General features: G+C 45.9%; 3 protein-coding genes across 12 annotated transcripts in view; 2 read left to right on the top strand and 1 right to left on the bottom strand.

Annotated features, from left to right (window-relative positions):
• Nucleotides 1–10,790, top strand: part of syndig1 (synapse differentiation inducing 1) — a 22,759-nt gene extending 11,969 nt beyond the window's left edge. For 7 of the 8 annotated variants that reach the window (XM_086260024.1, XM_086260025.1, XM_086260021.1 and 4 more), the window contains one exon: nucleotides 7,316–10,790. In XM_086260024.1, the coding sequence (XP_086116150.1) occupies nucleotides 7,316–7,474 (159 nt within the window). In that variant the 3' untranslated portion in view covers nucleotides 7,475–10,790. The remainder of the gene's footprint in view (nucleotides 1–7,315) is intronic. The other variant, XR_015124485.1, reaches the window with a different exon arrangement.
• A 2,172-nt stretch (nucleotides 10,791–12,962) lies between these two features.
• On the top strand, nucleotides 12,963–19,688 carry cst7 (cystatin f). Of its 2 annotated transcripts, none has more exons than XM_086260012.1 (4): nucleotides 12,963–13,081; nucleotides 18,600–18,778; nucleotides 18,918–19,037; nucleotides 19,465–19,688. In XM_086260012.1, exons 1-4 carry the CDS (start codon nucleotides 13,060–13,062, stop codon nucleotides 19,546–19,548), a joined length of 405 nt encoding a protein of 134 aa, XP_086116138.1. In that variant the 5' UTR covers nucleotides 12,963–13,059; the 3' UTR covers nucleotides 19,549–19,688. The 2 variants fall into 2 exon arrangements, with proteins under 2 accessions (XP_086116138.1, XP_086116139.1); XM_086260013.1 differs by lacking the exon at nucleotides 12,963–13,081 and adding an exon at nucleotides 15,709–15,971 and having other exon boundaries at nucleotides 19,465–19,685.
• A 3,780-nt stretch (nucleotides 19,689–23,468) lies between these two features.
• Nucleotides 23,469–25,000, bottom strand: part of apmap (adipocyte plasma membrane associated protein) — a 9,698-nt gene continuing 8,166 nt past the window's right edge. For both annotated transcript variants that reach the window (XM_086260009.1, XM_086260010.1), the window contains exon 9: nucleotides 23,469–25,000. This exon is cut by the window's right edge and continues 932 nt beyond it. The gene's annotated coding sequence lies outside the window, so the exon portion shown is untranslated.

Below are 25,000 nucleotides of genomic sequence, written 5' to 3'. Positions count from 1 at the left end.
ATTATTCATGTTTGTCTAACTACAGTCTGATAACTGCTACGTTAATGGTAACAGATGGCCAATGTGATGATGGGGTCACTGCTAACAGTTAGCAGCTGTGGTTTGTCTGTTTGTGGGATGGAGACATGATTCCCTCCAGCTGGAATAAACTACCTGCATGAAACAATCACGTGACCTGAACGTGGCAAGTGACCGTTGTGTATTTACAGTAATGAGTCAATGTGTGTGTGTGGATCATTACTTCAGAGCTGCGTCTACACACACTGACACAGTTCACCTTATATAACTGATCTGCAGTCAGCTGGAGGAGGAGAGATGCTCTCACTCAGCTTGTTAAAAGAATCAGGAGTGGGACGGATGCGGCGCCTCCTGTGACCTCACACAGGTAGGATCCAGGAAGGAGAACAGGTGAAAGGGAAAGCCCATGAAACATTCAAACGAGAGGAAATTATGCATAAACACAACGCAGACACAGGAAGAACAGAGAAAGGAATAAACCCACGAACCAGCAGACAGCTACACACAGACCAGGAATTTCAAAATAAAACAGGAAACAGTCACACTCTCTGGTTACAGTCCAGTCATGCTTAAAGTGACGCTGCGTTGAAAGTTCCAGAATGAGAATTAAAACAATCACTTGATTCCAGCATCAGTCTGACAGTTTGTAGACGAGGTTTGAACTTCCTGTTCCAGACTCTCTGCAGGCTTTTGACAAAAAATGGCGGCTGATGACTGCCGATTGCTGATTGGACGGCAGGAAGTCTGAAGGAAGCGGCTAAAAATGCTGAAAAGTTTAAATGGAGCTCTGGAATGTGCACAAAGCAGGACTGGTCGGATGCGGAGGGTCATCGCAACAAGCTTTCTGGTTGTCACATATGTGGTTTCCATGGCAACTGCACACCTACAGCTTCAAGGGAGCCTGGGCTGGTTGCCACTGACAACCCTTCCCACACTGAAATCCGTCAGTGAGAAACAACAGAAAGCACTGCGGCAGGAGGAAGAGGAGGAGGAGGAGCATGGTTGTCCTTTCTCTGTCAGAGGTTCATCAAACCAAAATCATTAAGAAAGGAATATTTGAAAGGTTATGAGCGCGCAGGAGAGGATCCTGCTCACTCACAGAGGGAGCTTTACATCATGTTTGAAATACGAGAATCTTCTTTGGTCCCAAACCTTTAACACTAAGAAGTCCCACAGCCTTTCTAAGAACAGGCGCATCATTAAATGTACGATGACTGTGCCTGAAAGGTCGGAAACATGACACTCGTCAACATGTTCTCAGTAATAATGCTTATTTGAGTCCCGTGGAGATGTTACAGCTCTAAACGTACTGACGTGACTTCTTATTGAGGAAAAGTAACTGAGCGGCTGCAGCCAGTCGACCTGAGTTTATAATGAGCAGGTCGTTGGACGTGCTAATGCTAAACGGCTGTGTCTGAACCATCTGCTCCACAGTGAGCTTTAGTCCTCAAGTTTCCTTTAACTAGTTTTTATTGTATTTACTGCAGTCAAACACCCTGGACCTTCAGTTAGACACATGTCCGGTACAGAGGGTAAAAATATAAACTCAGTCTGATGCTAACACAGGCAAGCAAGTCAAAACACAGAAAAGCACACCAGGAAAAATAACTTTTAAAATCAAGGACGATACAAGCTGAACTCACATATAACAAAGCTTTCACACAGATTACGGTGAACACTCGTGTGATGTATTGTGTATGAAGTCACATCAGGACTTTTATCTAATGATGGATGAGAAGAGAAACTCCCTCTGAAAATACTGTCAGGACACTTTTACTGTGAGAACAAACAGCTGAAAAGTGTCCTGAGAGTAAACGTGGCAGACTGAAACAATCGCTCCTGTTCATAATCTGATTTGGTGCTTTTAGAGCAAGCCCAACACGCACACAGATTCATTTCCTGGAGATTAACTCACACTACTACTGGGATGACCCTAACCTTAAAAAGTGTGTCTTCAAGCATTTCCCTTTTGTCCCAGTCAGAAAGACGTCTCTCTAATGTGGTGACGTATACACACTTAGGACCCCACAATGCCAGTAAAACCTGGCTACACATGCACACACAGTTTGAGCTTGTTACATAACTCTGGCTTCTCTCACACACACACACACACACACACACACACACACACACACACACACACACACACACACACACACACACACACACACACGTTCTTTATTTGGGCCGAGTGGGAGCATCTCCCCACTGGACCAGTCACAGGAGGTCCTGAGCTCACTGGCGCCCTCTGTCATGTGGTATGACATGGAAACTAATTAAATCTTACTGGAAACTGTGGTGATTACAGTGGTTATTTCCTGCCCACAAGCCAGTTAATCAGGTTTACAGAGTTAACTCAGCTGTCACCTGACACAGAGATAGATGGTCACTGGCAGCACACGGCGAACATCAGCCTCGGAGCTCTAACACATACCAGACTCCACCGATAAAACAGAACAAACAACCTGCTGTCTCAGTCGGGAAATTTGCTTTGATGAATTTGGTGTTTTAACCTGTTACTCGCCCAAGTCACACTGCACAGTGTTGTTATGTCAGTCAGTACCAGCTCTGATAGCACATTAAAGCAGTAAGAATATTCAGATTCAGTCTGACTCAGTCAGGTGGGAGGCCTGGTCCCCCTGTGTGACGTTTAGGTTACTGTCAGAATGGACCGCTGCAGCACATCGCTGTCATGTTAGCAACATTTTTCAGGTCCACTCATTCAATAAGTGGAATCCAAGCAGAAGCTGATGAAGCAGATATCTAATAGAGCCCCTGAGGTCAAAAACCAAGCAGGATGCTTTGCTCCCTGATCACATCATCTTTATTAAAAAGCGATTAAAGAGCAGAGAGACTGATGGGTCCTCTCTACTGCTCTTCCTCTGCCTTTTAATCTCATTTCTTCTGCTGCTGTTTTGCTCAGCATCTCTTTGTAAAGCTGATTATCTGCCGTCGTGAGTGGAGTCTCCCCCTAAGCTCGGAGCTCCGCGGGCGAGTTCAGACCTGAACGCTGCTGGTTTCATCAGAGAGAAGATGGAGACAGATCTTCATCACCTGATTGCGCCAGTGTGTACGGCAAGCCGTCTTTGGGTCCGTCTTCCTGAGTGTTGTTTTCTCTTTGTTTTATTACTTTCTATATGCTTTCCGGATGTTACTGCCCTGATTGCCTATGATCGACAAACTCTTTTAAATCTTCGACCCTTGAATCACCAAAAGCCGGATCTATATTGGAACTTAGGGAATTTTTCCCAGCCTCGACCACATACTTCCGCCTGCACGGATTACCTGCCTCTTTTTACACCGCACAAGAAACGATATAGGAAACGGGGTAAGCGGAGTGGTTTTCGCGTTCGTATTAAAGCTTACCTAAAAGCACATGGAGTGATTGGCTACCGCTCCATTATTGACAACCTGTGGCCCTCCCAGCATACCTTCAGACTGTGTCGTCATCGATGGATTCGCTATGCTGGCCAGCAAGCCCATTCGGTTCTACCAGCTGAGTGTCCACCTGTATGGAGCTGGAAGCGGATCTCTGGAGGAGGTGTGGATTACAGTAATCTTCGTCGGCTGGGACGTGCTCCCAGTAGCGTCAACGAGGCTACGCTCCGTATGGCACTGCTAAACACTAGGTCACTGGTGAACAAGTCCTTTTTCTTGCATCAAGGCTGGATGTCCTGTTTCTAACAGAGACCTGGATTCGCCCTGGTGAGTCCTCTTCCTTTTCGGAACTTCTTCCACTGGACTGTGCTTTCTTTAATTCTCCTAGGACCGCGGGCAGGGGTGGAGGGCTAGCCTCGGTTTTTAGAAGTAAATTCCGAGTGCGGCAACTGCCTCCCGCCTTGCACTCCAGCTTTGAAGTACAACTACTGGAGTTGTCCGGTTCCCCCCGGACCTTCTGTGCGGTGGTGTATCGACCTCCGAAGCGCAACAAGGACTTTATCCGTGAATTTGCTGATCTTCTAGGAATTATTTTCTTAAGTTATGATCGTGTACTTATTTGTGGTGATTTTAATATTCATATATGCTGCGAGGAGGACCTATTGGCTAAGGACTTTCTTGCCCTTATTGACTCTTTTAATATCACTCAGTGGGTGAGGAAATCAACCCACATTAAAGGGCATATGCTGGACTTGGTATTGTCGTATGGACTGGACATTTGCATCACAGACATCAATGATGCTGGGATTTCGGATCATTTCCCAGTTATGTTTGATGTTCAGTCATGCAATATGGAATTGAACTCTGAGGGTCCACCGAGCCTATCACGCCCGATTAATTCTGAGGCTGTTGCTCTTTTTTCTGCGGCCTTTGCCAATTCTTTTTGTTATGAAGACATCAGTAATGCACCTCTCTCGGTTGATGGCGTAGTCAACTCTTTCATCTCTATATGTACTTCTATTTTGGATACTGTGGCTCCAGTAAAGATTCGACGCCGTAAAACCTCACGCCAACCTTGGCTAAATGAATCCATCCTCGCTCTTAGACGTGAATGTCGTCGAGCTGAGAGAAGATGGAAAAAAGATCAACTTCAGGTGTCCCTTGACATCCTGCATATGAGCCGGTCTAAATTCCAGAAGGCTGCCAAAATGGCAAAAACTTCTTTTTTATCTAACATTATTGCGAATAACAGCCATAATCCTCGAGTCCTGTTTAAAATTTTTAATTCAGTGGTTAATCCCTGTTCGGATGTTTCAATGGGTGCCTCCCCGGCCCTCTGCGAAAAATTTCTAAATTATTTTATAGATAAAATCTCATTGTTAAGGGCCACACATTCTTTGGTAGTAAATCAAGCCCCAGCTTCTGAATGTTTAACGGTTTTCCAACAGTCCGAACCTGTGTCATTTTTGACTTTAAAGGAAATAATTAATAATCTGAGAAGCTCAAATTCTTTGCACGACATTATTTCCTCTCGTATCATTAAGGATGCATTGAATACAATCGGGTCTTGTATTTTATTTCTAATGAACTTCTCACTGTCATCTGGCTATGTTCCGAATGTCTTTAAACATGCAGTCGTGCAACCTGTTATCAAGAAAAGTACCCTTGATCGTAACATTCTAGCTAATTACAGGCCGATTTCTAAACTTCCTTTTATGTCAAAAGTCTTAGAGAAAATAGTGCTCCGGCAACTACAGACCTATTTAGAGAGAAACGGTATAAGTGATAAATTTCAGTCTGGATTTAGACCGCGTCACAGCACCGAAACTGCCCTACTAAGAGTCTTTAATGACCTTCTCTTAATTGCTGACTCTGGGCGCTCTGCGGTCTTAGTACTATTGGATTTGACCTCAGCCTTTGATATGGTTGATCATGATATCCTTTTGGCAAGATTGGAACATGTAGTAGGCCTCAAAGGAAATGTTTTATCTTGGTTTAAATCATATTTTTCTGAGAGGTCGTTCTCCGTCTCGATGGGAAAATATTCCTCTTCTTCTGCCCGTTTCCGCTGTGGTGTGCCCCAGGGCTCGGTATTGGGTCCTGTGTTGTTTTCTCTCTATATGTTGCCCTTGAGCTCCATTTTTGAAAAACACAATGTCTCTTTTCACTGTTACGCTGATGATATTCAAATCTACCTTCACCTGACTGGGGATGCTTTATCCTCACCACATCCTCTGTTTGACTGTCTGAGTGATGTCAAGGACTGGTTATCACGTAACTTTCTTACTTTAAATGGAAAGAAGACAGAAATTATTGTTTTTGACCGAAATATGCCTCTGGGACAATTGACTGGCACATTTGGGCCTGTTGCTAACTACCTTACTGATACTGCCAGGAATCTTGGAGTTTTCATGGATAGTTCCTTCAAACTTGACAAACAGGTCTCTACTGTGGTAAAAACTAGCTTTCATCAACTACGCCTAATCTCTAAGGCTAAACCCTACATACCACACAAAGATATGGAGAAACTCATTCATGCTTTCATTACGTCAAGACTGGACTATTGTAACTCTCTCTACTTGGGTCTACAATCTTCTCTTCTGCAGCGTCTGCAGCTGGTCCAGAATGCCGCAGCACGTCTCTTGACCGGCACTAGAAAGTTTGACTCTATCACCCCTGTTCTGAAAAATTTACACTGGCTTCCTATCAAATATCGAATTGATTTTAATATTCTATTGTTTACTTATAAAATTTTAAACAATATGGCACCTGACTACTTAGCTGATCTCCTCTGTCTGTACAGCCCTCAGAGAGCACTAAGATCATCGGGCCAACTGCTCTTGGTGCAACCTAGGTCTCGGCTGAAGACCAGTGGAGGCCGTGCCTTTGCCGTTGCTGCACCCAGGCTATGGAATACTCTCCCTCTTCATATTCGCGCGTCAGATTCCATTCAGTCTTTTAAATCATGTTTAAAAACGTATTTGTTTGATCTGGCATTTAAGGCGAATTAGGGTAATTTACATCTGGCTCTGTATTTAGATTATGTAATTATCTTATATTTTATATATTTGTAATTTATATTTTATTGTGATTTTATTTGTACTGCGATTTTAATGGAAAGCACTTTGGTGTACTTCGGTCTTAAAAATGTGCTATATAAATAAATTTTGATTGATTGATTGACCTGATTGAACCAGAGGAAAAATTCTGATCGGTAACAATTACTGAGGCGTACCTGGACTAGAGACTTGGGATGATCTGATATCCTCGTGTTGGTGTTGTTCCCAGACCATCATGAAAATGTTGTTCCAGGTTCAAGTGACCAATCACATTGTTGTGACGTTATTCTTTTGCGCGCCAAGCCATTCGTGCATTTATGAAATTCCAATGTTGCAAGGACAATATCAGTTCTGCTTACTGTTTAGGGTCAGGGTCCGTTGATCGGCAGACAGAGGCGGTTTCTCGCAGCTTAAGTACAGTTTTTTGTTTTACGGCAGTTTTTCCCGAAGTCGCAAAAGTATGACGTCACCACATTCTGATTGGTCACTTGCAGTGTTGATCCTGGAACAACATTTAGTATGATGATCTGGGAACAACACCAACACGAGGATATCAGATCAACCAGAGACTTGAATCCTCCTAAGGCGGAGTTGCCTTACAGTGAGAAGGTTTGAAGCCGTCAGCCTGCCAGACTTTTCCATGTTCTTCTTGTTCCTGCATGGTTTCTCTCCGGCTTCCTCCCACAGTGGATGGATGGGTGGATACTTTAGCCCAGTTTCCCACTGTAACTGCCGTTCTAGCTCACCTTGGTGCAGTTTTCTGTGTTTTGTGTTTCTTTTCCCAGCTCGTGTCACACGAGAGCGACGAAATAAGGAGCTAACCTTTGTCTGACTTGTTTTTACGTCTCTGTCCCTCTCAGACCAACAAGGCAGTTTCCAAAGGAGACTTTCACCTGGCCAGCTCCAGCTCCAGGCGGGCTCTCTTCCTCGCCGTCCTGTCAATTACCATCGGGACAGGTATCTATGTGGGCGTGGCCGTGGCGCTCATCGCCTACCTCTCCAAGAATCACCACTGGTAGCCTAAGATCACGGAGCGAACCCTCACCTTCCCCTGGAGTTCAGCTCCCCAGTGAGTGTTTTCAGCATGTTGGCCGTCATCTCGAACTGGAGAACTTCCTGTGAGCGCACGATGGCGTCGGACACCCCGCTGTGCTGTTCTGAAGGGCCAATCGGATCCAAGGAGAGGAGATGTGTGAGAAACAAAGAACCAGCAGCATTTTTTAAAGCTTCTGCTGACATTAGTTTGTTTAAAAGAACATTTTTGGTGTGATTACTCTCATTTCCATCATCCAAACTGCACTGAATCATCACTTTAACTGTATCTGCATGAAAAGTTCTTCATTACTGTTGGAGGACGTGAATCAAAAAGCTCGAATAAACCCTGGAGGTGATGTTAACGTTCAGGGTGTAACAGTTTCTCTCATAGGAAGTTTTTAATGTCCACATCAGATGTTCAGCCAGAATAAAAGGAGGAGGAGTTTAAAGGAATACCATCAGCAGCACTAATAAGCATTTGTGTTATTTATATCCTGCTCTGTGGGCCATCAGCTTACCTGATTTAGCTCTGGACGTTACCTGTTGGCAAACACGGCCTCCATTTAACACCTGTGAGACTTTTTTGGATGTAAATGTAAATTTACTCTCTTCACACTTAAACAAAGACATAAAAAATGGGACCAAACTGTAACATGATCTACAGTGATGATAAACACAAGGAGAGTGTGAAGGGAGAGATGACCACACACCTGTGCTCAGGTGGACTCGGGTGAATGTGTGAAAGTGGACTGGCTGCGTCCTGTTTGCATATCAGGACAGACACAAAGACTTTTTATTTATTTATTTATATTTTTGGACAAACTCTGGACTTGTTCATGTGATAAAAGAGACACTGCTGAACTCTGTCAGCTGATCCGATGACATTGACCTCATCGTGTGTCCTTTTGGCTTTAAACCAACACAGAAACACCAACAACCCACCAACTGGTACGCCGGTGTCGAGGGTAGAGACACATCTTTGACCTGTCATGGTCTCTGCAGGTTTAGCATCTGGAGGTCAGGCTGGGACTTCATTTAACATCTGTGTACAGTTTGGTTATGAAATTTGGACATACATTCATTTATTATTCTTTCTTATTGTCTGTTTTGTTTTTATGCACACTGATGTCTTCTCTTTGAAAGTCTACAGACTTCTGGTCCAGAATCAGGACATCTCAGTGAAAACTGAATATTCAGCAGAAACCTTAAAAGACTTTGGAAGTGTTGTAATCATGGTTCTAATGCAGGACCCTGTTTGGTGGCTGTGTAAGACAGGTACTCGGGTCCTCGTCTACAGGTGAGCACTGGGAAACGAATTGTCATAGTCATGTGTGGACATTCAGAAAATGTTATGTAAGACTATCGGTGCGGGAACGTTGGGAGGTTTTTTCCGGGGTGTTTCTGATGTTCAAGTTTGTCTGGATGTCCAACTACAGATTTTTGTCTAGAACTTTTATTCTTTTGTTCATCCACAGATCTGATTGTGATTTTTGGGCTGGCCTCTCTTCTACACCCTTGGTACTGCAGGTCCAATTTGATGGTGGACTTTAAACGAAAAACAAAAATCCTTTGAGTGATATGGGAACATATATGAGTCTTTAGATGTCCACTGATGTCCACTGATGTGTAAATGTACTGTGGATTCTACATCTGTGTCAAACTTAATTCAGAGGTTTTAAAACATCCACTCAAGTTTCATTTTGAGGGCATCAATCCGGGATTGTTATTGAAAGTCTTTAAGTCTCAGTCTCCGTGGTGCAGACCACATTTATCTTTTGGCAAACAAAACCTTGTGTCTATCTCTTTGGTCCTGATCTTTGTTGGACACAATGTCCATTCACAATTTTTGCTGAAGGCCTTCAGAAATCCAAGAGTATCAAAACTGATGTTGAATCTCCACCAACATCTGAAACCAGTCTGGTGTTTGCATGTCTGCCCACTCCTTTTTAGGAAGTCCACCCAGGTCCACCCAGGTCCTAGACTGAAGGCTGTACATGTCCAAAACAAACTGACTGCTCGTGGTGATCCTTCATAGAGAAAATGTTAAACCAGGGGTGGGCAACTCCAGACCTCGAAGGCCGGTGTCCTGCAGGTTTCAGCTGATTCAAATGGCTAAATGACCTCCTCAACATTTCTTGTAGTTCTCCAGAGGCTGGGTAATGACCTAATCATTTGATTCAGGTGCGATATCCAGGTTGATATCTAAAACCTGTAGGACACCGGCTCTTGAGACCTGGAGTTGCCCACCCCTGTGTTAAACACACATATCAGCTATACAGGCTTTGTGAAGGTCCAGGGTCATTGACTCAAAGTCCATCCAGCACTCGTGTTGGAAGTGTTTAAATGTGAAACCGACTGTGTATCCATGATAGAGTCATTATTTCCCAGTACAAACCTTCAGAGCTGCAGTGAAACCAAACAGAAGAACACATACACATGTTCCTGAAACTCTGATAACAATCACTGCTGTCAGACCCTGAAGAATTATCTGTTTAATGACTCCGCCCACCTAGGAGGACAATCTACCACACCTGATTCACTGCTAAGCTAACCTTCAAGCTAATCGGGCTCTCTCTGACTTCAGACCATCGGATAGAGTCTGCAAATACTGAGTGGATAATAACGCCCGTTTTTAATGATTGTAAAGTCAGACTGAAACAGTCGTTGGCTGTTATGGATTTCTAAAATTAACGGGATGAGTCTCGTGCATTTCTTTACTGAAATCAAGCAGAATGACCCTTTAATCAGAGGTTCACGCAGTCTTCAGGTTTAAGCTGCAGGTGTGGCTCTGAAGGTGTTCAGATGGGTGCTTTTGTTTGGCGTGTAGGAGTACAGTGACGGCTGTTTAAACCCCCGATAACAGAAAGGCCGTGCAGCCACTGGGTAACGTAGTGGGGTGTTGATCGCAGAACGTTCATGATTCCTAAAAAGCTGCGGTGCGCTTTATCAGCCTGGACTGGAAACAGGAAATGGTTCATCCTCGGCAGCTTCAAAGTCTGGGCTAAAGGGCTGCAACCGTCATCACACATGCTGTCCGTACACGCTCACTGAATGTGTTTGACTTTCACTGAGATTAGCATCTGCTGAATGTTTCAGATTGAACTCTTAATAAAAGTCAGAATTAAAGGAGCTTTTTGTCAAACCTCCCTGTTTGCTGTCTGTCAGTTGTTTGACTCTTAGCCTAACATGCTAAGCTACATGAGCTTATAACTTCCTGCCCAGCTACAAATCAAACAGAGCTGCTCCGGTTAGCTGTTTTTTTAAGACTTCCTGGACTTTAGGTGCTCGCTAATAAAAATGTAAATGTTTGTGTCTGAGGTACTTTCATTGAGTTGTTTGCAGACAGTTCAGCCTCACACACTTCTCCACCTAAGATGGTGTCCCTACTGCAATCTTTCCAACCACAACAATTCTCCTCTCAGGAACAATTCTGGAGAGAAAAACACACGGGAGACTGGATTAAATGGTAAATTCACACAAGCACTTTTCTATACTTCAGTGGTTTCAAACATTCACACTCAGGTGCATGCACTGGAGAGCAACTCAAGGTTCAGCATCCTGCCCAAGGATAGATTGGCATGCAGAGTGAAGCAACCAGCAATCAAGCCAACTATCCGATTAGTCTTGAGTTATACTTGGGAATATTTCTTAGGAACACCTACAGCAGGTAAATAAATATCAGTAAATATATTTCTAAAGATGCACCGGATGTCAGTAACAATCCAAATCAACGGGTCGGTGCTGTTTCTCCATGCCGGTCACGTGGACTTTGATGGCGCTGTAACCTGCACTGGTGGACGGCACGCTGAGCTGCTCACAGTCGCCGGCTTCTGGAAGTGTTCCTGAGCCGTGCGCTGATTTATCACAGAGTCGTGTTTTTAATGCAGCGCCACTGCAGTTATCAGCCTCGTCTCTGCACGCACACATTCCTCTTACTATACTGATGATACAGTCTTCTCCCAGCACGACATCCCAGTGTACTTCAGATCCAGACACACACTCAGCCACACACTGGTTCATCACAAACTCAACAAACCAGCTGTGCAGAGAGGGGCGCTCGGACGTCTACACTGGACACACACTTCATAAACACACAACACAGAAGAGCCACCTCGAGGGGTCAAGACTCGGCTGTTCATCTGCATCTAAAGGTCAAAGGTCACTCTTTGAGGACGCCAATGTTTACATGTTGGACAGAGAAGACAGACGGAGTGAAAGAGGAGTGAAGGAAGCATCTATGTCCACTGTGAATGACCATCTTTGGACAGAGGGCGGGGCTTAGCACACCAACTGTCTTCCATCTATAATCCAGTCTGAGATCCTTCCTAGACGCTTTAACGCCCACTCACACCCTGCATCAGGTGACCTCAATAGGTCACATGATAGTGTGGGCAGGGTCTCACAATGGTTTCACCTGAAACCTTGGCTGATAATGACCCGTGCCCTTTTCCACACCTTGGCTCATTTGATGAGTCACATGATCGGCAGTGGGTCAGCGACCCTCCCAGGGACACGCCCACTAGCGCTTAAATACCTGGGACCCTCCACCGTTTGGTGTTACAGCTGAAGAAGCTGAAACTTCTTCTTAAAGAAGAAGAAACTTAAAGAGCTCCAGCTCACCTTTCCAAGTTCCTTAGAGTACCGATTATAGATGCAGCTTTTTCAGACTGCTGGACCTCTGCCTCTCCAACATGCTCTTTTTATACCTCATCATGTGACTGACCTGCTTCCAAATAACCAGAGTGGTAGCCAAATCTTCCTCCACCTGTTTTGTTTTAGCACCACCTCCATTTCCACTCATCCTTCCCAACTTTTTGAGACATGCCTCTGCCATCAAAGTCAAACTGAGGGCTCATTGTCTCCCACATTTATTATGAGTTAAATGTGAGTTTATGATATGTGCATATCATTGTATTCTGTTTAAATGTACACACAGTGCTTTTAGGAACTGGGTTGTACACGAGCAGCTTACGGTGCATGGCTGAACTGTTCAGATGCACTTTACTGAGTTTAAAGACAGATATTCATCCTCACACTTCATACTAAATGAATGAACAATGCAGCAATGAATGTGTCGTGAATTGCAGAGTTTAGGACCCAAATGGAAACACATGGTGATGGATAAACTACACTTCAATTTTATTTGTGTAGCACAAAATGACGACAAAAGTTGCCTCCAGGTATTTATAGTGTAAGATAAAACCAGACAATAACACAAAACGGGGGTGAAAAGTCCATCAGATGCTAACGCTGAGAAGTGACCACAGCAGGAATAACAGACGTAAAACTAAACAAGACAGTGGAGACAAGAAACTATCAGAATAAAACAGGAAGTGAGAACCAGGACTAGTTGAGGAAACAGATGAATGAACTTTAGGATAAGACAGCAGCCACAGAGGGAAGAAACTAAAATACAACCAGGAAAAAAGAGCTGCAGGACGTCCCTGTAACAGGCATGATCACGTCTGCAACACATGCACAGATACAACAGACGACAGTCGGCCACAGAAACGTTCAGGAGAGCAGAGAGGAAGACTACAGGGCGGACCAACAGGATGATCAGCAGACGATGCAGCTGTGCACATGTACAGGTAGGGCTGGGCCATATCATACCGTTCACAGTAACACTGGTATAATGTCGGGCAAAGAAAATGAAATATGGCGATAGGATATGGGTAAAACGCGCATGCGCAGTGCCTTTGTTTTCATACACACATGGCGGAAAAATCATGGCGGCGACAGAGAATGAGAAGGGCGAGAGCAGATCGTTGAATGAAACAGATGAACCAGAACTGGTTTGTAAAATTGCTGCAACTTTAGTGGTGTGGAACTGGTTTAGCTTTCAATCAATTCAATAAAACTTTATTGATCCTGAAGGCTGACCCCGAAGGAAATTGGGTTAAGGCTGCCGACCTTTGCCAGCGCTGACTTACCCTTCTGACCATACATACATTACACAAACATCACATGGGGAAGACAGGTCAGAGAGGTATAACAATGGAAAATGCACCACATGAGGAAAGATAAGGAGAAAAATAACTCCTCCCAGACTGAGCTCCAACAGGGAGATCAGTTTGAGAACAGAAAAAACACCTCAGCACATGAAAAAACTCTTAATACACCAAAGAAACACATGACAAGCAACAGGGGGGGTAAAGGGTGAGAGACAGACGAATTAGACAGCACATCCGGGCCTGCGTGCGCTGGTCTCCTTGATCTCCGTCAGCATCGGAAGGGGATAGGCGTCGAAGGCGTTTGGAAAGGGAGGGAGGATGAGTGTGTGCATATCAGTGTGTGTGTGTGTGTGTGTGTGTGTGTGTGTGTGTGTGTGTCCAGAGTTCAGCTGAGACAGTGTCCTCCTCCCTGCCAGGCTAAGTAAACAGTCTTCCAGCCAACCCAGGTGGCCTTGCATGGAACAGGAAGAACAGACTAAACACAGTTGTTATCAGGGTGTTGTTGTTCAGCTCCAGCCTTGAGACCGCAGCTGGCGCTGAGAGGGTCTCCGCATGAAGTGATGGTGCTTTTTACTTTAGTGCGAACAACTCATATGAATTTCAAAGCAGTTCTACAGTCCGACACTGGTCTCTCTATCTCCCGTTGGAGCGCCGCGAGCTTTCTATGATGGTATCCAAACTTACGTTCTGTGATGTTGTCGTTGTTTTTGCGCAAAGAGCAGGTTCTGAGAACTCACGACCGCAGTGCACTTCCCCAAGATGTGATCGAATTTGCGCTCAAAGGTGTTGTTCGAGCGAGCCCCTCCAGATGTAATCCAGTCTGCACTCAGAGGTCTTATTCTGAGTGTTCACGGCAGCCGTAGCTTCTCCAAGATCTTATCCGTGCTGACTCAATGAGCCCATTTCGTTGAGAAAGGGTGTCAATTGCATTTAGGGACCAGTTGATCCAACCCATAATTCCTCTTTTAGGTTTTAGAGAACAGACTGTGAGAGTGTTCCAGGGAAAAAAACACGAGACTAGACAAGGACACAAGAGGCTAAGCAGGGAAGCTAAGGGAGAGGAGGAGGAGAAAAGTGCGACCGCCTTCGTCAAGAGCAAGAGCAGTCCGTCAGATACACAACAAAGCACTATTTTTGGTAGCGCATGCTAGCGGGCCGTCGTTATTACCGTGTTGTTTGGAAAATACGGCACACTTAAAATCAATCCTTTGATTTGTCTGAAAGTCGACAGAGCCCCTTATAATCCCGTGTGTCTTATGTATGAACTCTGGTTGTGTTTACTGACCTCGAAACGATTTTATGTGCACGGCGCTCGAAAATCTGTTAAATGTTTCAGCACGACTTTGCTAAGCTACGAAGCCGCACCGCTCGATGGATTGTCGGAGCGTTACGGCTATCGTAGGCGGAGCCTCGCGGAGTGATACGTACTGTGCTTCAACATAATGTTACCGTACTGTGTGTGTATGACCTCTTTAAGTTGTGTGGATATTATACATGGTTATGCTGAGGATATGTCAGCCAGTTTCCACTGGAAACGCCTTTTGGTTAAACTGTCAGCGAGGAATTTGCATTTGCACTGTTAAATGTTTATATAACTTTAATGCAGATAAAAAACAGCTGCTTGTTTCAGTGAAATACATTGATGGTTGTTTGTTTTTGCTCTAATAAAGTTGTGGCGTTGTAAAGTATTTTGTCTAGTGTCAATTATATCGTTATCGCATACTTTTGGTCATATCGCCCTGCTCTGTGTACAGGTATTACACTTTAACCAGTCATCCACCCATTCACACACACATTCACACACTGGTGATGGCAGCTACATTGTAGCCACAGCCGCCCTGGGGCGCACTGACAGAGGCGAGGCTGCCGGACACTGGCGCCACCGGGCCCTCTGACCACCACCAGTAGGCAACGGGTGAAGATCTCTTATTCTTTCTAGAATAAGCTTTGATATTGTTGTCTTATCAAGCTCTGTGAGGTTTCCTGAAGCTGAGTTTGTTCATTTTTATTCTAACTGGTCCCGCTGGTCTCAGCAGGACCAGTTCTGGGTTTAGTGGAACATCATTAGGAGTCACTTCCTCTCCTTTGTCTCTGAGCTCGTCTTCAGCACGTTCACCCTTTGAAAAAAACTCAGTGAAAGCCAACAGGAAGTGCAGTCACACAGAGTCAGGAAGTCCTCATTAACCCTTCCTGTCCCCAGCCTGCGATAAACTTTCACACATGTGCAGAGCTGCAAACGTTTTGCACGCCCACAATGAGCCTGTGACTGCTTCACCCTCATCTAACAGGAAGGAGGAGAGGTGAGAGAGGAGGAGGTGGAGCCTGAGGTGACTGATTAGTATCAGCTGAGTCAGATCTGAGAGTGCAGCAGGAACCCTTGCTAATCTAAACAGGTACAGGAAGTGACGTCAACGAGGCAGCGGACGGACCAGTTCTCTGTGGTCTGAGACTCGACACTTTGCAGGAAGCTCAGTGAGAAGGATGGAGGTGAAGATGCTGCTGCTCGTGTTTGTGCTCGCCGCTCTGGGTAAGACTCTGTGTGTGTGTGTGTCTGTCTCAGCACAGTCAGAGGTTAAAGCTGAACTCAGGTCTGTGCAGGTCGGGGCCTTGCAGCAGCTCCACTTTCTTTAAAACAAAAACTATGCAACTTCAACTTCAAAGCGGCGACTTGTCCCAGACATGAACAAGAGCTTAATGTGGTGGAAATGAAGATGAAGATAACTGCTCTGCAGACAGTTTCTGATCAATGGAAAATGCCCAGATATTTTAGAAAGTTGATCAAATATGTACTTCTTGTGCTGAGCGTCGTCACCACGGCCTGCGTTTATCATCCTGATCAGTGTTGGTTTACATGTGTGGGATGGCTGCTGCGTTGTCAGCTTCTGATATCTTAAAACAGTTTAAACTAAACGAGGCCACGCTGTCGTCATTGAAGTCCACCTTTGGCACATTTCAGACTCGATGGTCACGATCCTGCCCGCATGTTTAGACGTTGTTGAGGTCTGCTCGTCCCACACCTGCAGTGTGGTGACCTCTGCTGACCCGCTGAGGTCACCTTCTGCCAGACTGACATTTCTGCTGCAGCGACGCTCACTTTGTCATGTCAGCAGATTTATGGGCAACCTTCAAACATTCATCCCACATCTTAAAAACAGAAACGCTGGACTTCTGGAAGTCTCTGGGCTCTCTGTAAGTCTGTGGATGTTGCTGTGTCCCATACACCGCACCGTTACTGGTTTCATTTCAGTTAATCGCTGTAGAGGTTCGCTCACCATGACCTGTTTACAACTTCAGCCTTCACACCCAAACACCGGAAACCTCATCAGCAAGACTTAAACAAGTGAAAACAGAAACAAAGATCGCTGCATGACTAAACTAAAAACTGTCTCAGTTTATGAGTGAGAGGCTGCTCAGACTACCGTCCTGCTAAATTCTCTCGTTTAAACGAAGTCGGGTTGCTGTTTGCGCTCAGAGCGAGGTGGCTGCAGACATGATGTTTGAAGTAATGTGTATGTTCAGTCTGGCGTGTTGAGCTTGATTTTCATCAATATTAGACCAGAGAGGCGGTGACACCACGAGTGCAGCGGGCTGATGGGAAGGAAAGATTTTCATGTGAATTTCAAGCTGCTGCTCTAGACGAATGCCATGTGTAATCATCATTAAAGATCAGAACCAGCATTGTTTCATTAGAAAATTACTGTGATGCCTTAATCTGATGAACATATTTGCTTTATAAGCATTTTAACTGTGATCAAAGCGTGTATCCATGCAGGTCAGACCTACAGGTACCTGAGACCTGTACACCATAAATAAACTACAGGCACAGACAAATGAACGCTGTTAGTTTGGCCTTCAAAAACTAGGTGTCACAGCCTGTGCAATGGCTCGGCTCGTCGTTCCAGCATGAAAGGTAAAAACTGTTTAGACATCTGAGCGTGTCAGAGATGCTGAGACCACATCTGCCTTTATGTCAGCCGTTTTTCAAAAGGCTCTAAAAATGTCAAACTACTTAAAAAATTAAAAGATGCCTAGATGATGTGTGTTATTATTATTAACTCGGTGTGTGAAACGAGCTAAAACACAGTACAGTGTCTTTAAATGCAGTGAGGCAACAGGAAGTGCTTCTGTCACCACAGAAAAATGGTTCTTCCTCTCAGACCACGTACCCTGTCTGACTCACCATCCCCACAGCCAATCACCACAGAGCGTCCCCCCTGACTGATCCACTCTGTCTCATCAGCCTGTTTCCTGTGGCTGTTTTGACAGTTTGACACCCGCCTAAAACTTCACTTCTCTGAAAATGTCTTAAGTTTATACCTAAACGTTCAGCCTGAGTATTCCGAGGTGTACAACATTCAAACATGAAGCTGAACTGATCACTGTTCTGTTTGAAAAACTTTATGGAAACTCGGTGTTAACTCATCCGTCCTCTCCTGCGTATCGCTATCAGGGCTGTGGGGGGGCTGCAGGCTATCCCAGTTACCATAGGGCGAGAGGCGGGGCACAGATCGCCAGTCTGTCTCAGAGCTAACACGGACAGTCGGACGCATTCACACCTGAGGGCAACAATATTAATTCAATTCAACTTTATTTATACAGCACCAAACCACAGCAAGAGCTCAAGGTGCTTTATATTGTAAAGACCCCAAATAACACAGAGAACAATCGGACGCCCCCCTGTGAAGAATGACTTGGTGACAGTGTGTAACGTCGGGTTGCGTTTAGTGGTTGAGAGGAGGCGGCAAAACACTTAGCAGGGTAGCCAAAAGAGTACACACTCACGCTGGCGTTGGGAATTCCACAGTGTGTTCTTTAATATACCTTCTCTTCATCAACCATATAAGCCCGGTTGAACGGCTGCAGCTTAACAAACATAGCGCACAGTGTTCGTACAACCCATAACGTTGCAAACAAAGGTGTCTGGAGAGGTAAAACATAAAATCCGTCCCTCCTCATGCACTAGCGTGCAAGCACATGTCCACACAATCACAGAGAGAGACCAGTGGCACAAACTGATGACATCATCAACCCTCGACTTGGGTGTCTTAAAGGGAGACCAAACCATAGTGGCTGTTACAAGTGGAAAGGAAAAACACCCTTTTAACAGGAAGAAACTTCTGACACGTCTCTGACGGTAGGTGCTCTTCTCTTCCAGAGGGAACGTTGGTGTCTGGCTGGCATCATCACCCCTCCATGCCCGGGTCCCCACACAACATCAGCAAGAATGACCGTGGCCTCCAGCAGGTTGTCCTCAACGCCACCTACTTCTTCAACAACGAATCAAATGATGCCTTCCTCTTCAAACCCGCCACCATCGACAGAGCACAGAAGCAGGTATGACGGGGTCAGAGTTCAACCACTGCATCTGCAGGAAATATGGCAGGCGTGGGTTCATGCTGGCGTAGGGGGCGGTTCCATGTGAGGTGCTCGCTAAGTGTGTGTGTGTGTGTGTGTGTGTGTGTGTGTGTTTCAGATTGTTAAAGGAGTTCGGTACATGGCAGATTTTCAGATTTCCAGAACGGTGTGTCGTAAACGGGACAAGAACAACGACCTGTCCAGGTGTGACTTCCAGCCACCCGGTCCGCTCCACCAGGTGAGTCTGAGCTGCCAACTGTAGAGGAAAGACTAACCCTTTCTTGCTTAACTTTGACTCCATCCAAACTCTGAGAAACAGGATGTGTCATCTGTTATAATAAAACCTTTAATGAGAGCATTACAGGAGCAGAGAAGACTCTGTCAGGATGAAGATTGAGGTCGAGCCTCCTCGTCTCATCAGAGAGTCTATACAGTTGCTCAGTACAATACTGTAAAGCCTCAGAAACAAACACTGTGAGCTGCAGTGCATCATGGGAAATTTGTGCAGTATTGTTGATGCCAGAGACAGTTTGAAATAATTTGAAATAAAATGATTACATAAAACCACTTCCTGCAGTATTACTGGAAATCCTGGCAGTGGAAGTACTGCAGTAAAACTTGCAGTAGTGCATGTTGTACTGTAAAACGATTCTTCTGTTTTTCAGGTGTTTCAGTGTCACGTGGATGTTTGGATGATTCCTTGGGAAAAACCACAGAAGAAGAATTTCAACTTACTTTGCAAACAGTGAATGCAGCAGCTGACTCCTCCCCCTCCTGCCGCTGTCGCCCGTCTTCATCCACTGAATAGAAACTGTCAGTCGTCCACGTTCATCTCTGTTCTCTGAATATTTCAGTATTAAAGATGAAACTGAACTCTGCGTGCGTGAACGTCTTTATTTCAGCGATAAATCGACCCATCGAACCGTCTCTGAGTTTTGAGGTTTCTCAGTCGAACATCTGTCAGAGCTCAGCGACACTCGTGGATTCATCAGGACTTTAAATCCTGCTATGGCTGATGGAGGACGAGGCCCCCTGCTGGTCAGACTGTGAATGCCTCCGCTTGCTCCATTAAAACCGTTTGTCATGAATCCATGCAGAGAGGAGCATGTGGCTCATCTTTCATTTAAACGTGCTCTTTGTTTCCGGAGCTTTGGGGTGTCTGTGGCTCACGAGGACCAGCTGAAGGTTGTAACTGGAAGTCTGGCTGTTCCAGGCTGCAAGTCCTACACCAGGACAGATTCAAATGGCACTATTAACCCTTTAAACCCTAACCGGTCGCCAGCGATGGGTTAGGGCAGGGGTGCCCAATCCCGGTCCTCGAGAGCTACCGTCCTGCAGCTTTTAGATGCATCCCTACTCCAACACAGCTGAATCAAATGGTTTGGTTACCTCTTCAGCATGCCATCATGTTTGGCAAAGGCCTGATAACAAGCCATTCATTTGATTCAGCTGTGTTGGAGTAGGGATGCATCTAAAAGCTGCAGGATAGTAGCTCTCGAGGACTGGGATTGGGCAGCCCTGGGTTAGGGTTTAAAGCTGGGGTGGGTTCTCCACGCCTCGAGGGCCGGTGTCCTGCAGGTTTTAGATATCACCCTGGGTCAGTTGCCCACCCTTGCTTTAAAGGGTTAATCACTCTGAGGCAGAGCAGAACAGCGTGATGTAGGAACCAGACGCTTGGCCTCACACTGCAGACACAGCCAACCAATGGGCTTTGATCAGGGGTCATGACAATTTGCATATTAAGGATCCTAAACTGACCTCCTCGCCCGTTGTTAGTCAGCGTCACTGTGCAGATGTGCTGTATATGAGGTTGGGGACCTGCAGTCAGCTGAGACTGAAGACGTCACCTGATGATGCTGAAAAACATCCAGATGGACAGAATCGACTTTTTAGGATGAATTGATCATGTTTGACAAAGAAAGCCGACGATGCTTCACGTGTTCTAGGAGCACGCCGTCTCACAGCAGGTTATGTTGTGTGGGATGTCTTTGAGGTTCTGTCTCCTTAACCTGACAAAAGAGCCTAAAAACCAAGAAGCTGTGATTCTTGCAGGTGTGCTCAAGACTTCATCGGATGCATGAAATAAGGACTCTGGAGCTCTGCGGTGGGAGAACCGTTACTACTTCTTTGGCCTGTATTTTCGGTTCTGCACCTGTCGAGGAGCATGAGGAAGTTGTGCATGGACTCTTTTAGTTCTCTGTGACAGACAGAGTACCGTACAACAATAAAGTATTTGACCTCTGACCTCACAGCTTCCTCTTTGTCACGCTGACCTGCTGTATGTGTAAAGACTGTCAGGAGAAAAGCCGAGCTGCAGAGTCGGTGACAAACTGTGTAATGTAATATTTTATAAGCTTGAGTTACTCACCGGTAATCTACACAATCTGTGTAATCAGAGTAAACCTAAATGATGGATGACATCACGCGTGGAGCTACAGACACGGTGGCTCAGCTGGGTGGTCCATCCTCACCCCCCCCCGGGGGGGCTTTAGTCTCAGTTTCTGAGCTTGTTGTGTTTCTGTAAGCTGCACCGTCACTGGGCATTCCTTTTCACCACCACCAGGTGGCAGCATCACACCAGCACAGAACCTGAGGGGAACTTAAACTCAGCTGGTGCTTCAGGCAGTTTGTTCACGTCCTGCAAGCTCGTTTCAGTCTGAGCATCCTCTCAGCCTATTTCATCTGTTATCAACACAAAAAACAAAACACCCTCCACTTCAGTCTGTCTGTGGGAGTCTGCCTCTGGATTACATCACTCATGGAGACTCCGTGTGATCTGTGAGGAAGACGAAGGCTGCGATAACAGTTCAGTTTTTATTGAAAGGCTGCAGGACATTGGTGTGAAAAGACGCAGTGCGACTGAAATACAGAGCTCATCACAGAGAGAGAAACACATTTGGCACAAAAGAAAATCAACAGAAGCACTGCTCAATCATCACTGTTCAGGTAAAAAACAGAAACGCCACCAAACTGGACGACTTCACCGTGAAGTTCTCCGGCTGTGAGGAAACCTGTGGCTCCGACGTCACACTGATGATGTCACAGAAACGCTGCTTCTCTACACGGATCCGAGTTAGAGATAACGACACGCTGATCAGGAATTATTAGGAGGCCAGTGCGTTTCAGCCTCGGGCTCCTTCACCGTCTCCAATCTCAGGGTTTGTTTGTTCGGCTCGTCCGTCGTGCTCTGACCTGCACGAAAGACGCTGCACGACCTAACGCTCTCCTGAGGTCGAAGGTCAAACAGGAAGTCGACAGCCAGCTTGGATCATTCGTCACATTTATAAAACAAAATGATTCAGTTAAACGTCCTCCAGTGGTTCCCTCAGTTTTTACACATTTTCCAGTTTTGAAGATTAACAGACAAATACTGAAGAACTTCAACCCAAAGATTATTATAAAATCTGCTAATGCTAAGCAGCTCATTCAGTGCATGTGAAACATTGTCCATACTAAGCCACTAAACCGCCTGAATTATTAAAATCAAACTAAAAAAAAAGCACGCGTCAGTCTTCCGTGGATGATTGAAATGTCTTTACAGGGACCCATTCTGCTCGTTTCCAGCTGCTTATTTCTAATATATGAGCAGCTTTGCATAACTTCCAGTTCAGAATAATCCTTCTGTGTCTGTGCTTGGATCATCCTCTGTCTGAAACAAGCTGCTTCAGCTCCCGTCTCTTTAAGCCCCTCCTCCCTCAAAGCCCACTGTCCTCTGACTGGCCAGCTTCCAGAGGCCTGCTGAGGGGCAGCACGGAGCTGCTGAGCTGTACTGACTGCAGAGGCTCTGGCAGTCGGAGGAAATCTGTGGCGTAACGACGTCAGCGCATCAGCAAAACAGGAAACAAACGGAAACGTTTAAAGTCGGTGACGTTTACACGGAAACCAAAGCTGCTCGTCTTTAATACACGAGCAGAATAAGACGTATTTGTAGGGTTAGACGAGTTTGTAATGTTATATATATATATTCATACAAAGGACAAGAGGAGGAGGAGATCATGAGGAGGAGGAGGAGGAGGAGATCATGAGGAGGAGGAGGAGGAGGAGGAGATCATGAGGAGGAGGAGGAGGGCATGAGGAGGAGGAGGGCATGAGGAGGAGGGGAGGAGGAGGACAAGAGGAGGAGGGCAAGAGGAGGGGGGCATGAGGAGGAGGAGGGGGGCATGAGGAGGAGGAGGAGGACAAGAGGAGGAGGACAAGAGGAGGAGGACAAGAGGAGGAGGGGGGCATGAGGAGGAGGTCATGAGGAGGAGGAGGAGGAGGGCATGAGGAGGAAGAGGAGGGCATGAGGAGGAAGAGGAGGGCATGAGGAGGAGGACAAGAGGAGGAGGGGGGCATGAGCAGGAGGTCATGAGGAGGAGGGCATGAGGAGGAAGAGGAGGGCATGAGGAGGAGGAGGACAAGAGGAGGAGGACAAGAGGAGGAGGAGGGCATGAGCAGGAGGAGGACAAGAGGAGGAGGACAAGAGGAGGAGGACAAGAGGAGGAGGAGGACAAGAGGAGGAGGAGGACAAGAGGAGGAGGACAAGAGGAGGAGGACAAGAGGAGGAGGACAAGAGGAGGAGGAGGAGGAGGAGGAGGAGGAGGACAAGAGGAGGAGGAGGAGGAGGACAAGAGGAGGGGGGCATGAGGAGGAGGAGGAGGGGGGCATGAGGAGGAGGAGGAGGGGGGCATGAGGAGGAGGAGGAGGGGGGCATGAGGAGGAGGACAGCTCCTCATAACAGCTCAGACTCGCTCAGATGACACAAAGAATGTGAGTCCACGCTTCGTGACGTCCAACAGACATCAGTGTGAGGGAGGTGATCAGCGAGGACATCCAGCTGCGTCCACAACAGAAGCAATTTGCTCGCCACGTTTCGTGACAGCTGATCGCACCCGGTTCTGGTTACCCAGGTAACTCTACAAACAGGCCATACCCGTGTTCATCAGTGGTATCCTGCGCTCTCATTGGACGACATTTCAGTCACCTGTCTGGAAGTTGTGAAAAGAAAGGCTTGAAGTCGCCATGTTGCTTCCAGTGTGGACGTAGCTTCGGTGCCACAGGTCTGAAGCTTGGTCGCTAGAAAAACGTGTGCGCTCCCAGCTGATGGGCGAGTGGCAGCAGGAGGTCACCGACAGTCACCGGCGTGAAATCGGGACTCACAGAGGAAGCCGCTCAAAACGTCTTTGTGATCGATTTAGACGCTAACAGAGGAGTCCTCTGTGGACACTTTCAAACATGTCACTAAGCAACGGTGCCTTCAAAGTAAAAGGTGCTTATTTTGTTAGTTTCTGTGGATAGAGACAGCTTTTATTTTGAAGAGGAGCCATCACTGTTTCCAGTTTGTGCTGCGCTTTTTAATTTCATCAGTGTTCGCTGGTTAGCTAGCTAACATCTGCAGCCAAGTCAGCATCCTCCACTATGGGAAACTGGAGCGACCAACTTCACACTTGTGACTACCAGCAACCTGCTGGGAGAACACATTTTTCCTTAGCGACCAGCAGTTGCCAGGTAATCCCTACATTAGTATTGTCACAAAAGATCTCCCCTATCCATCTATCAATCTAACCCTAAAGCAATGCCTGAATCCTGCCAAAGCACCCAAGCTAACCCGTTCAGACGCTAGCCCATCAAACTGCTATTGTATAAATATTTCAGTGCTGTTGGCCAATCGAATCACAAAGAAATTACAAAGAAATCCTGGGAGGGGCAAGATGATTGGTTAAACCAGGGGTGTCAAACTCAAATACACAGTGGGCCAAAATTCCAAACTGGAACAAAGTCGCGGGCTAACATTAATATTTATTGAAAAAAAAATATCTTCCTCCAGATATAAGAATGAATCTTTTCTTATGGACTCAAACACATTTTGCTGAAAAACTGAATATGGAACAAGCAAAGCTTAATACTAAACAATATATATATTAGCTGTATAATACCAGTAGGCCAGCTCTAATAGTAATTTGGTATGGCTTCGCGGGCCAAATGTAATTAGGCTGTGGACCAAATTTGGCCCGCGGGCCAGAGTTTGACACCTATGGGTTAAACAGTCTGTAATGTGACATCAATCACTGTAGCCTGAAGTACGTAAGCACAGTTACAGGTAGGGTGTGTTAGCCTCTCTTGTGACTGGTTGGTTGTCACTAAAGACACACCCATAATCACATCCCAACGTGTGAGATTTAGATTAAAAAAAAAAAAAAAAAAAAAGTGCAAGCGCAGTAG

This window comes from Aulonocara sp. 'chitande type north' Nkhata Bay, linkage group LG13, assembly GCF_057382095.1.
Source record: "Aulonocara sp. 'chitande type north' Nkhata Bay isolate Kocher_YH1m ecotype deep benthic linkage group LG13, A_spYH_male_GT1.1, whole genome shotgun sequence".
NCBI lineage: Eukaryota > Metazoa > Chordata > Actinopteri > Cichliformes > Cichlidae > Aulonocara > Aulonocara sp. 'chitande type north' Nkhata Bay.
This window is presented reverse-complemented; position numbering and strand designations above follow the sequence as displayed.

Bases quoted from the DNA above. Each gene is read 5' to 3' on its own strand.
- cst7 (XM_086260013.1), top strand. From the start codon at position 15,926: ATGGAGGTGAAGATGCTGCTGCTCGTGTTTGTGCTCGCCGCTCTGG. The intron at 15,972-18,599 runs GTAAGACTCTGT...CTTCTCTTCCAG, and splicing joins GTTTGTGCTCGCCGCTCTGG to AGGGAACGTTGGTGTCTGGC. The intron at 18,779-18,917 runs GTATGACGGGGT...TGTGTGTTTCAG, and splicing joins TCGACAGAGCACAGAAGCAG to ATTGTTAAAGGAGTTCGGTA.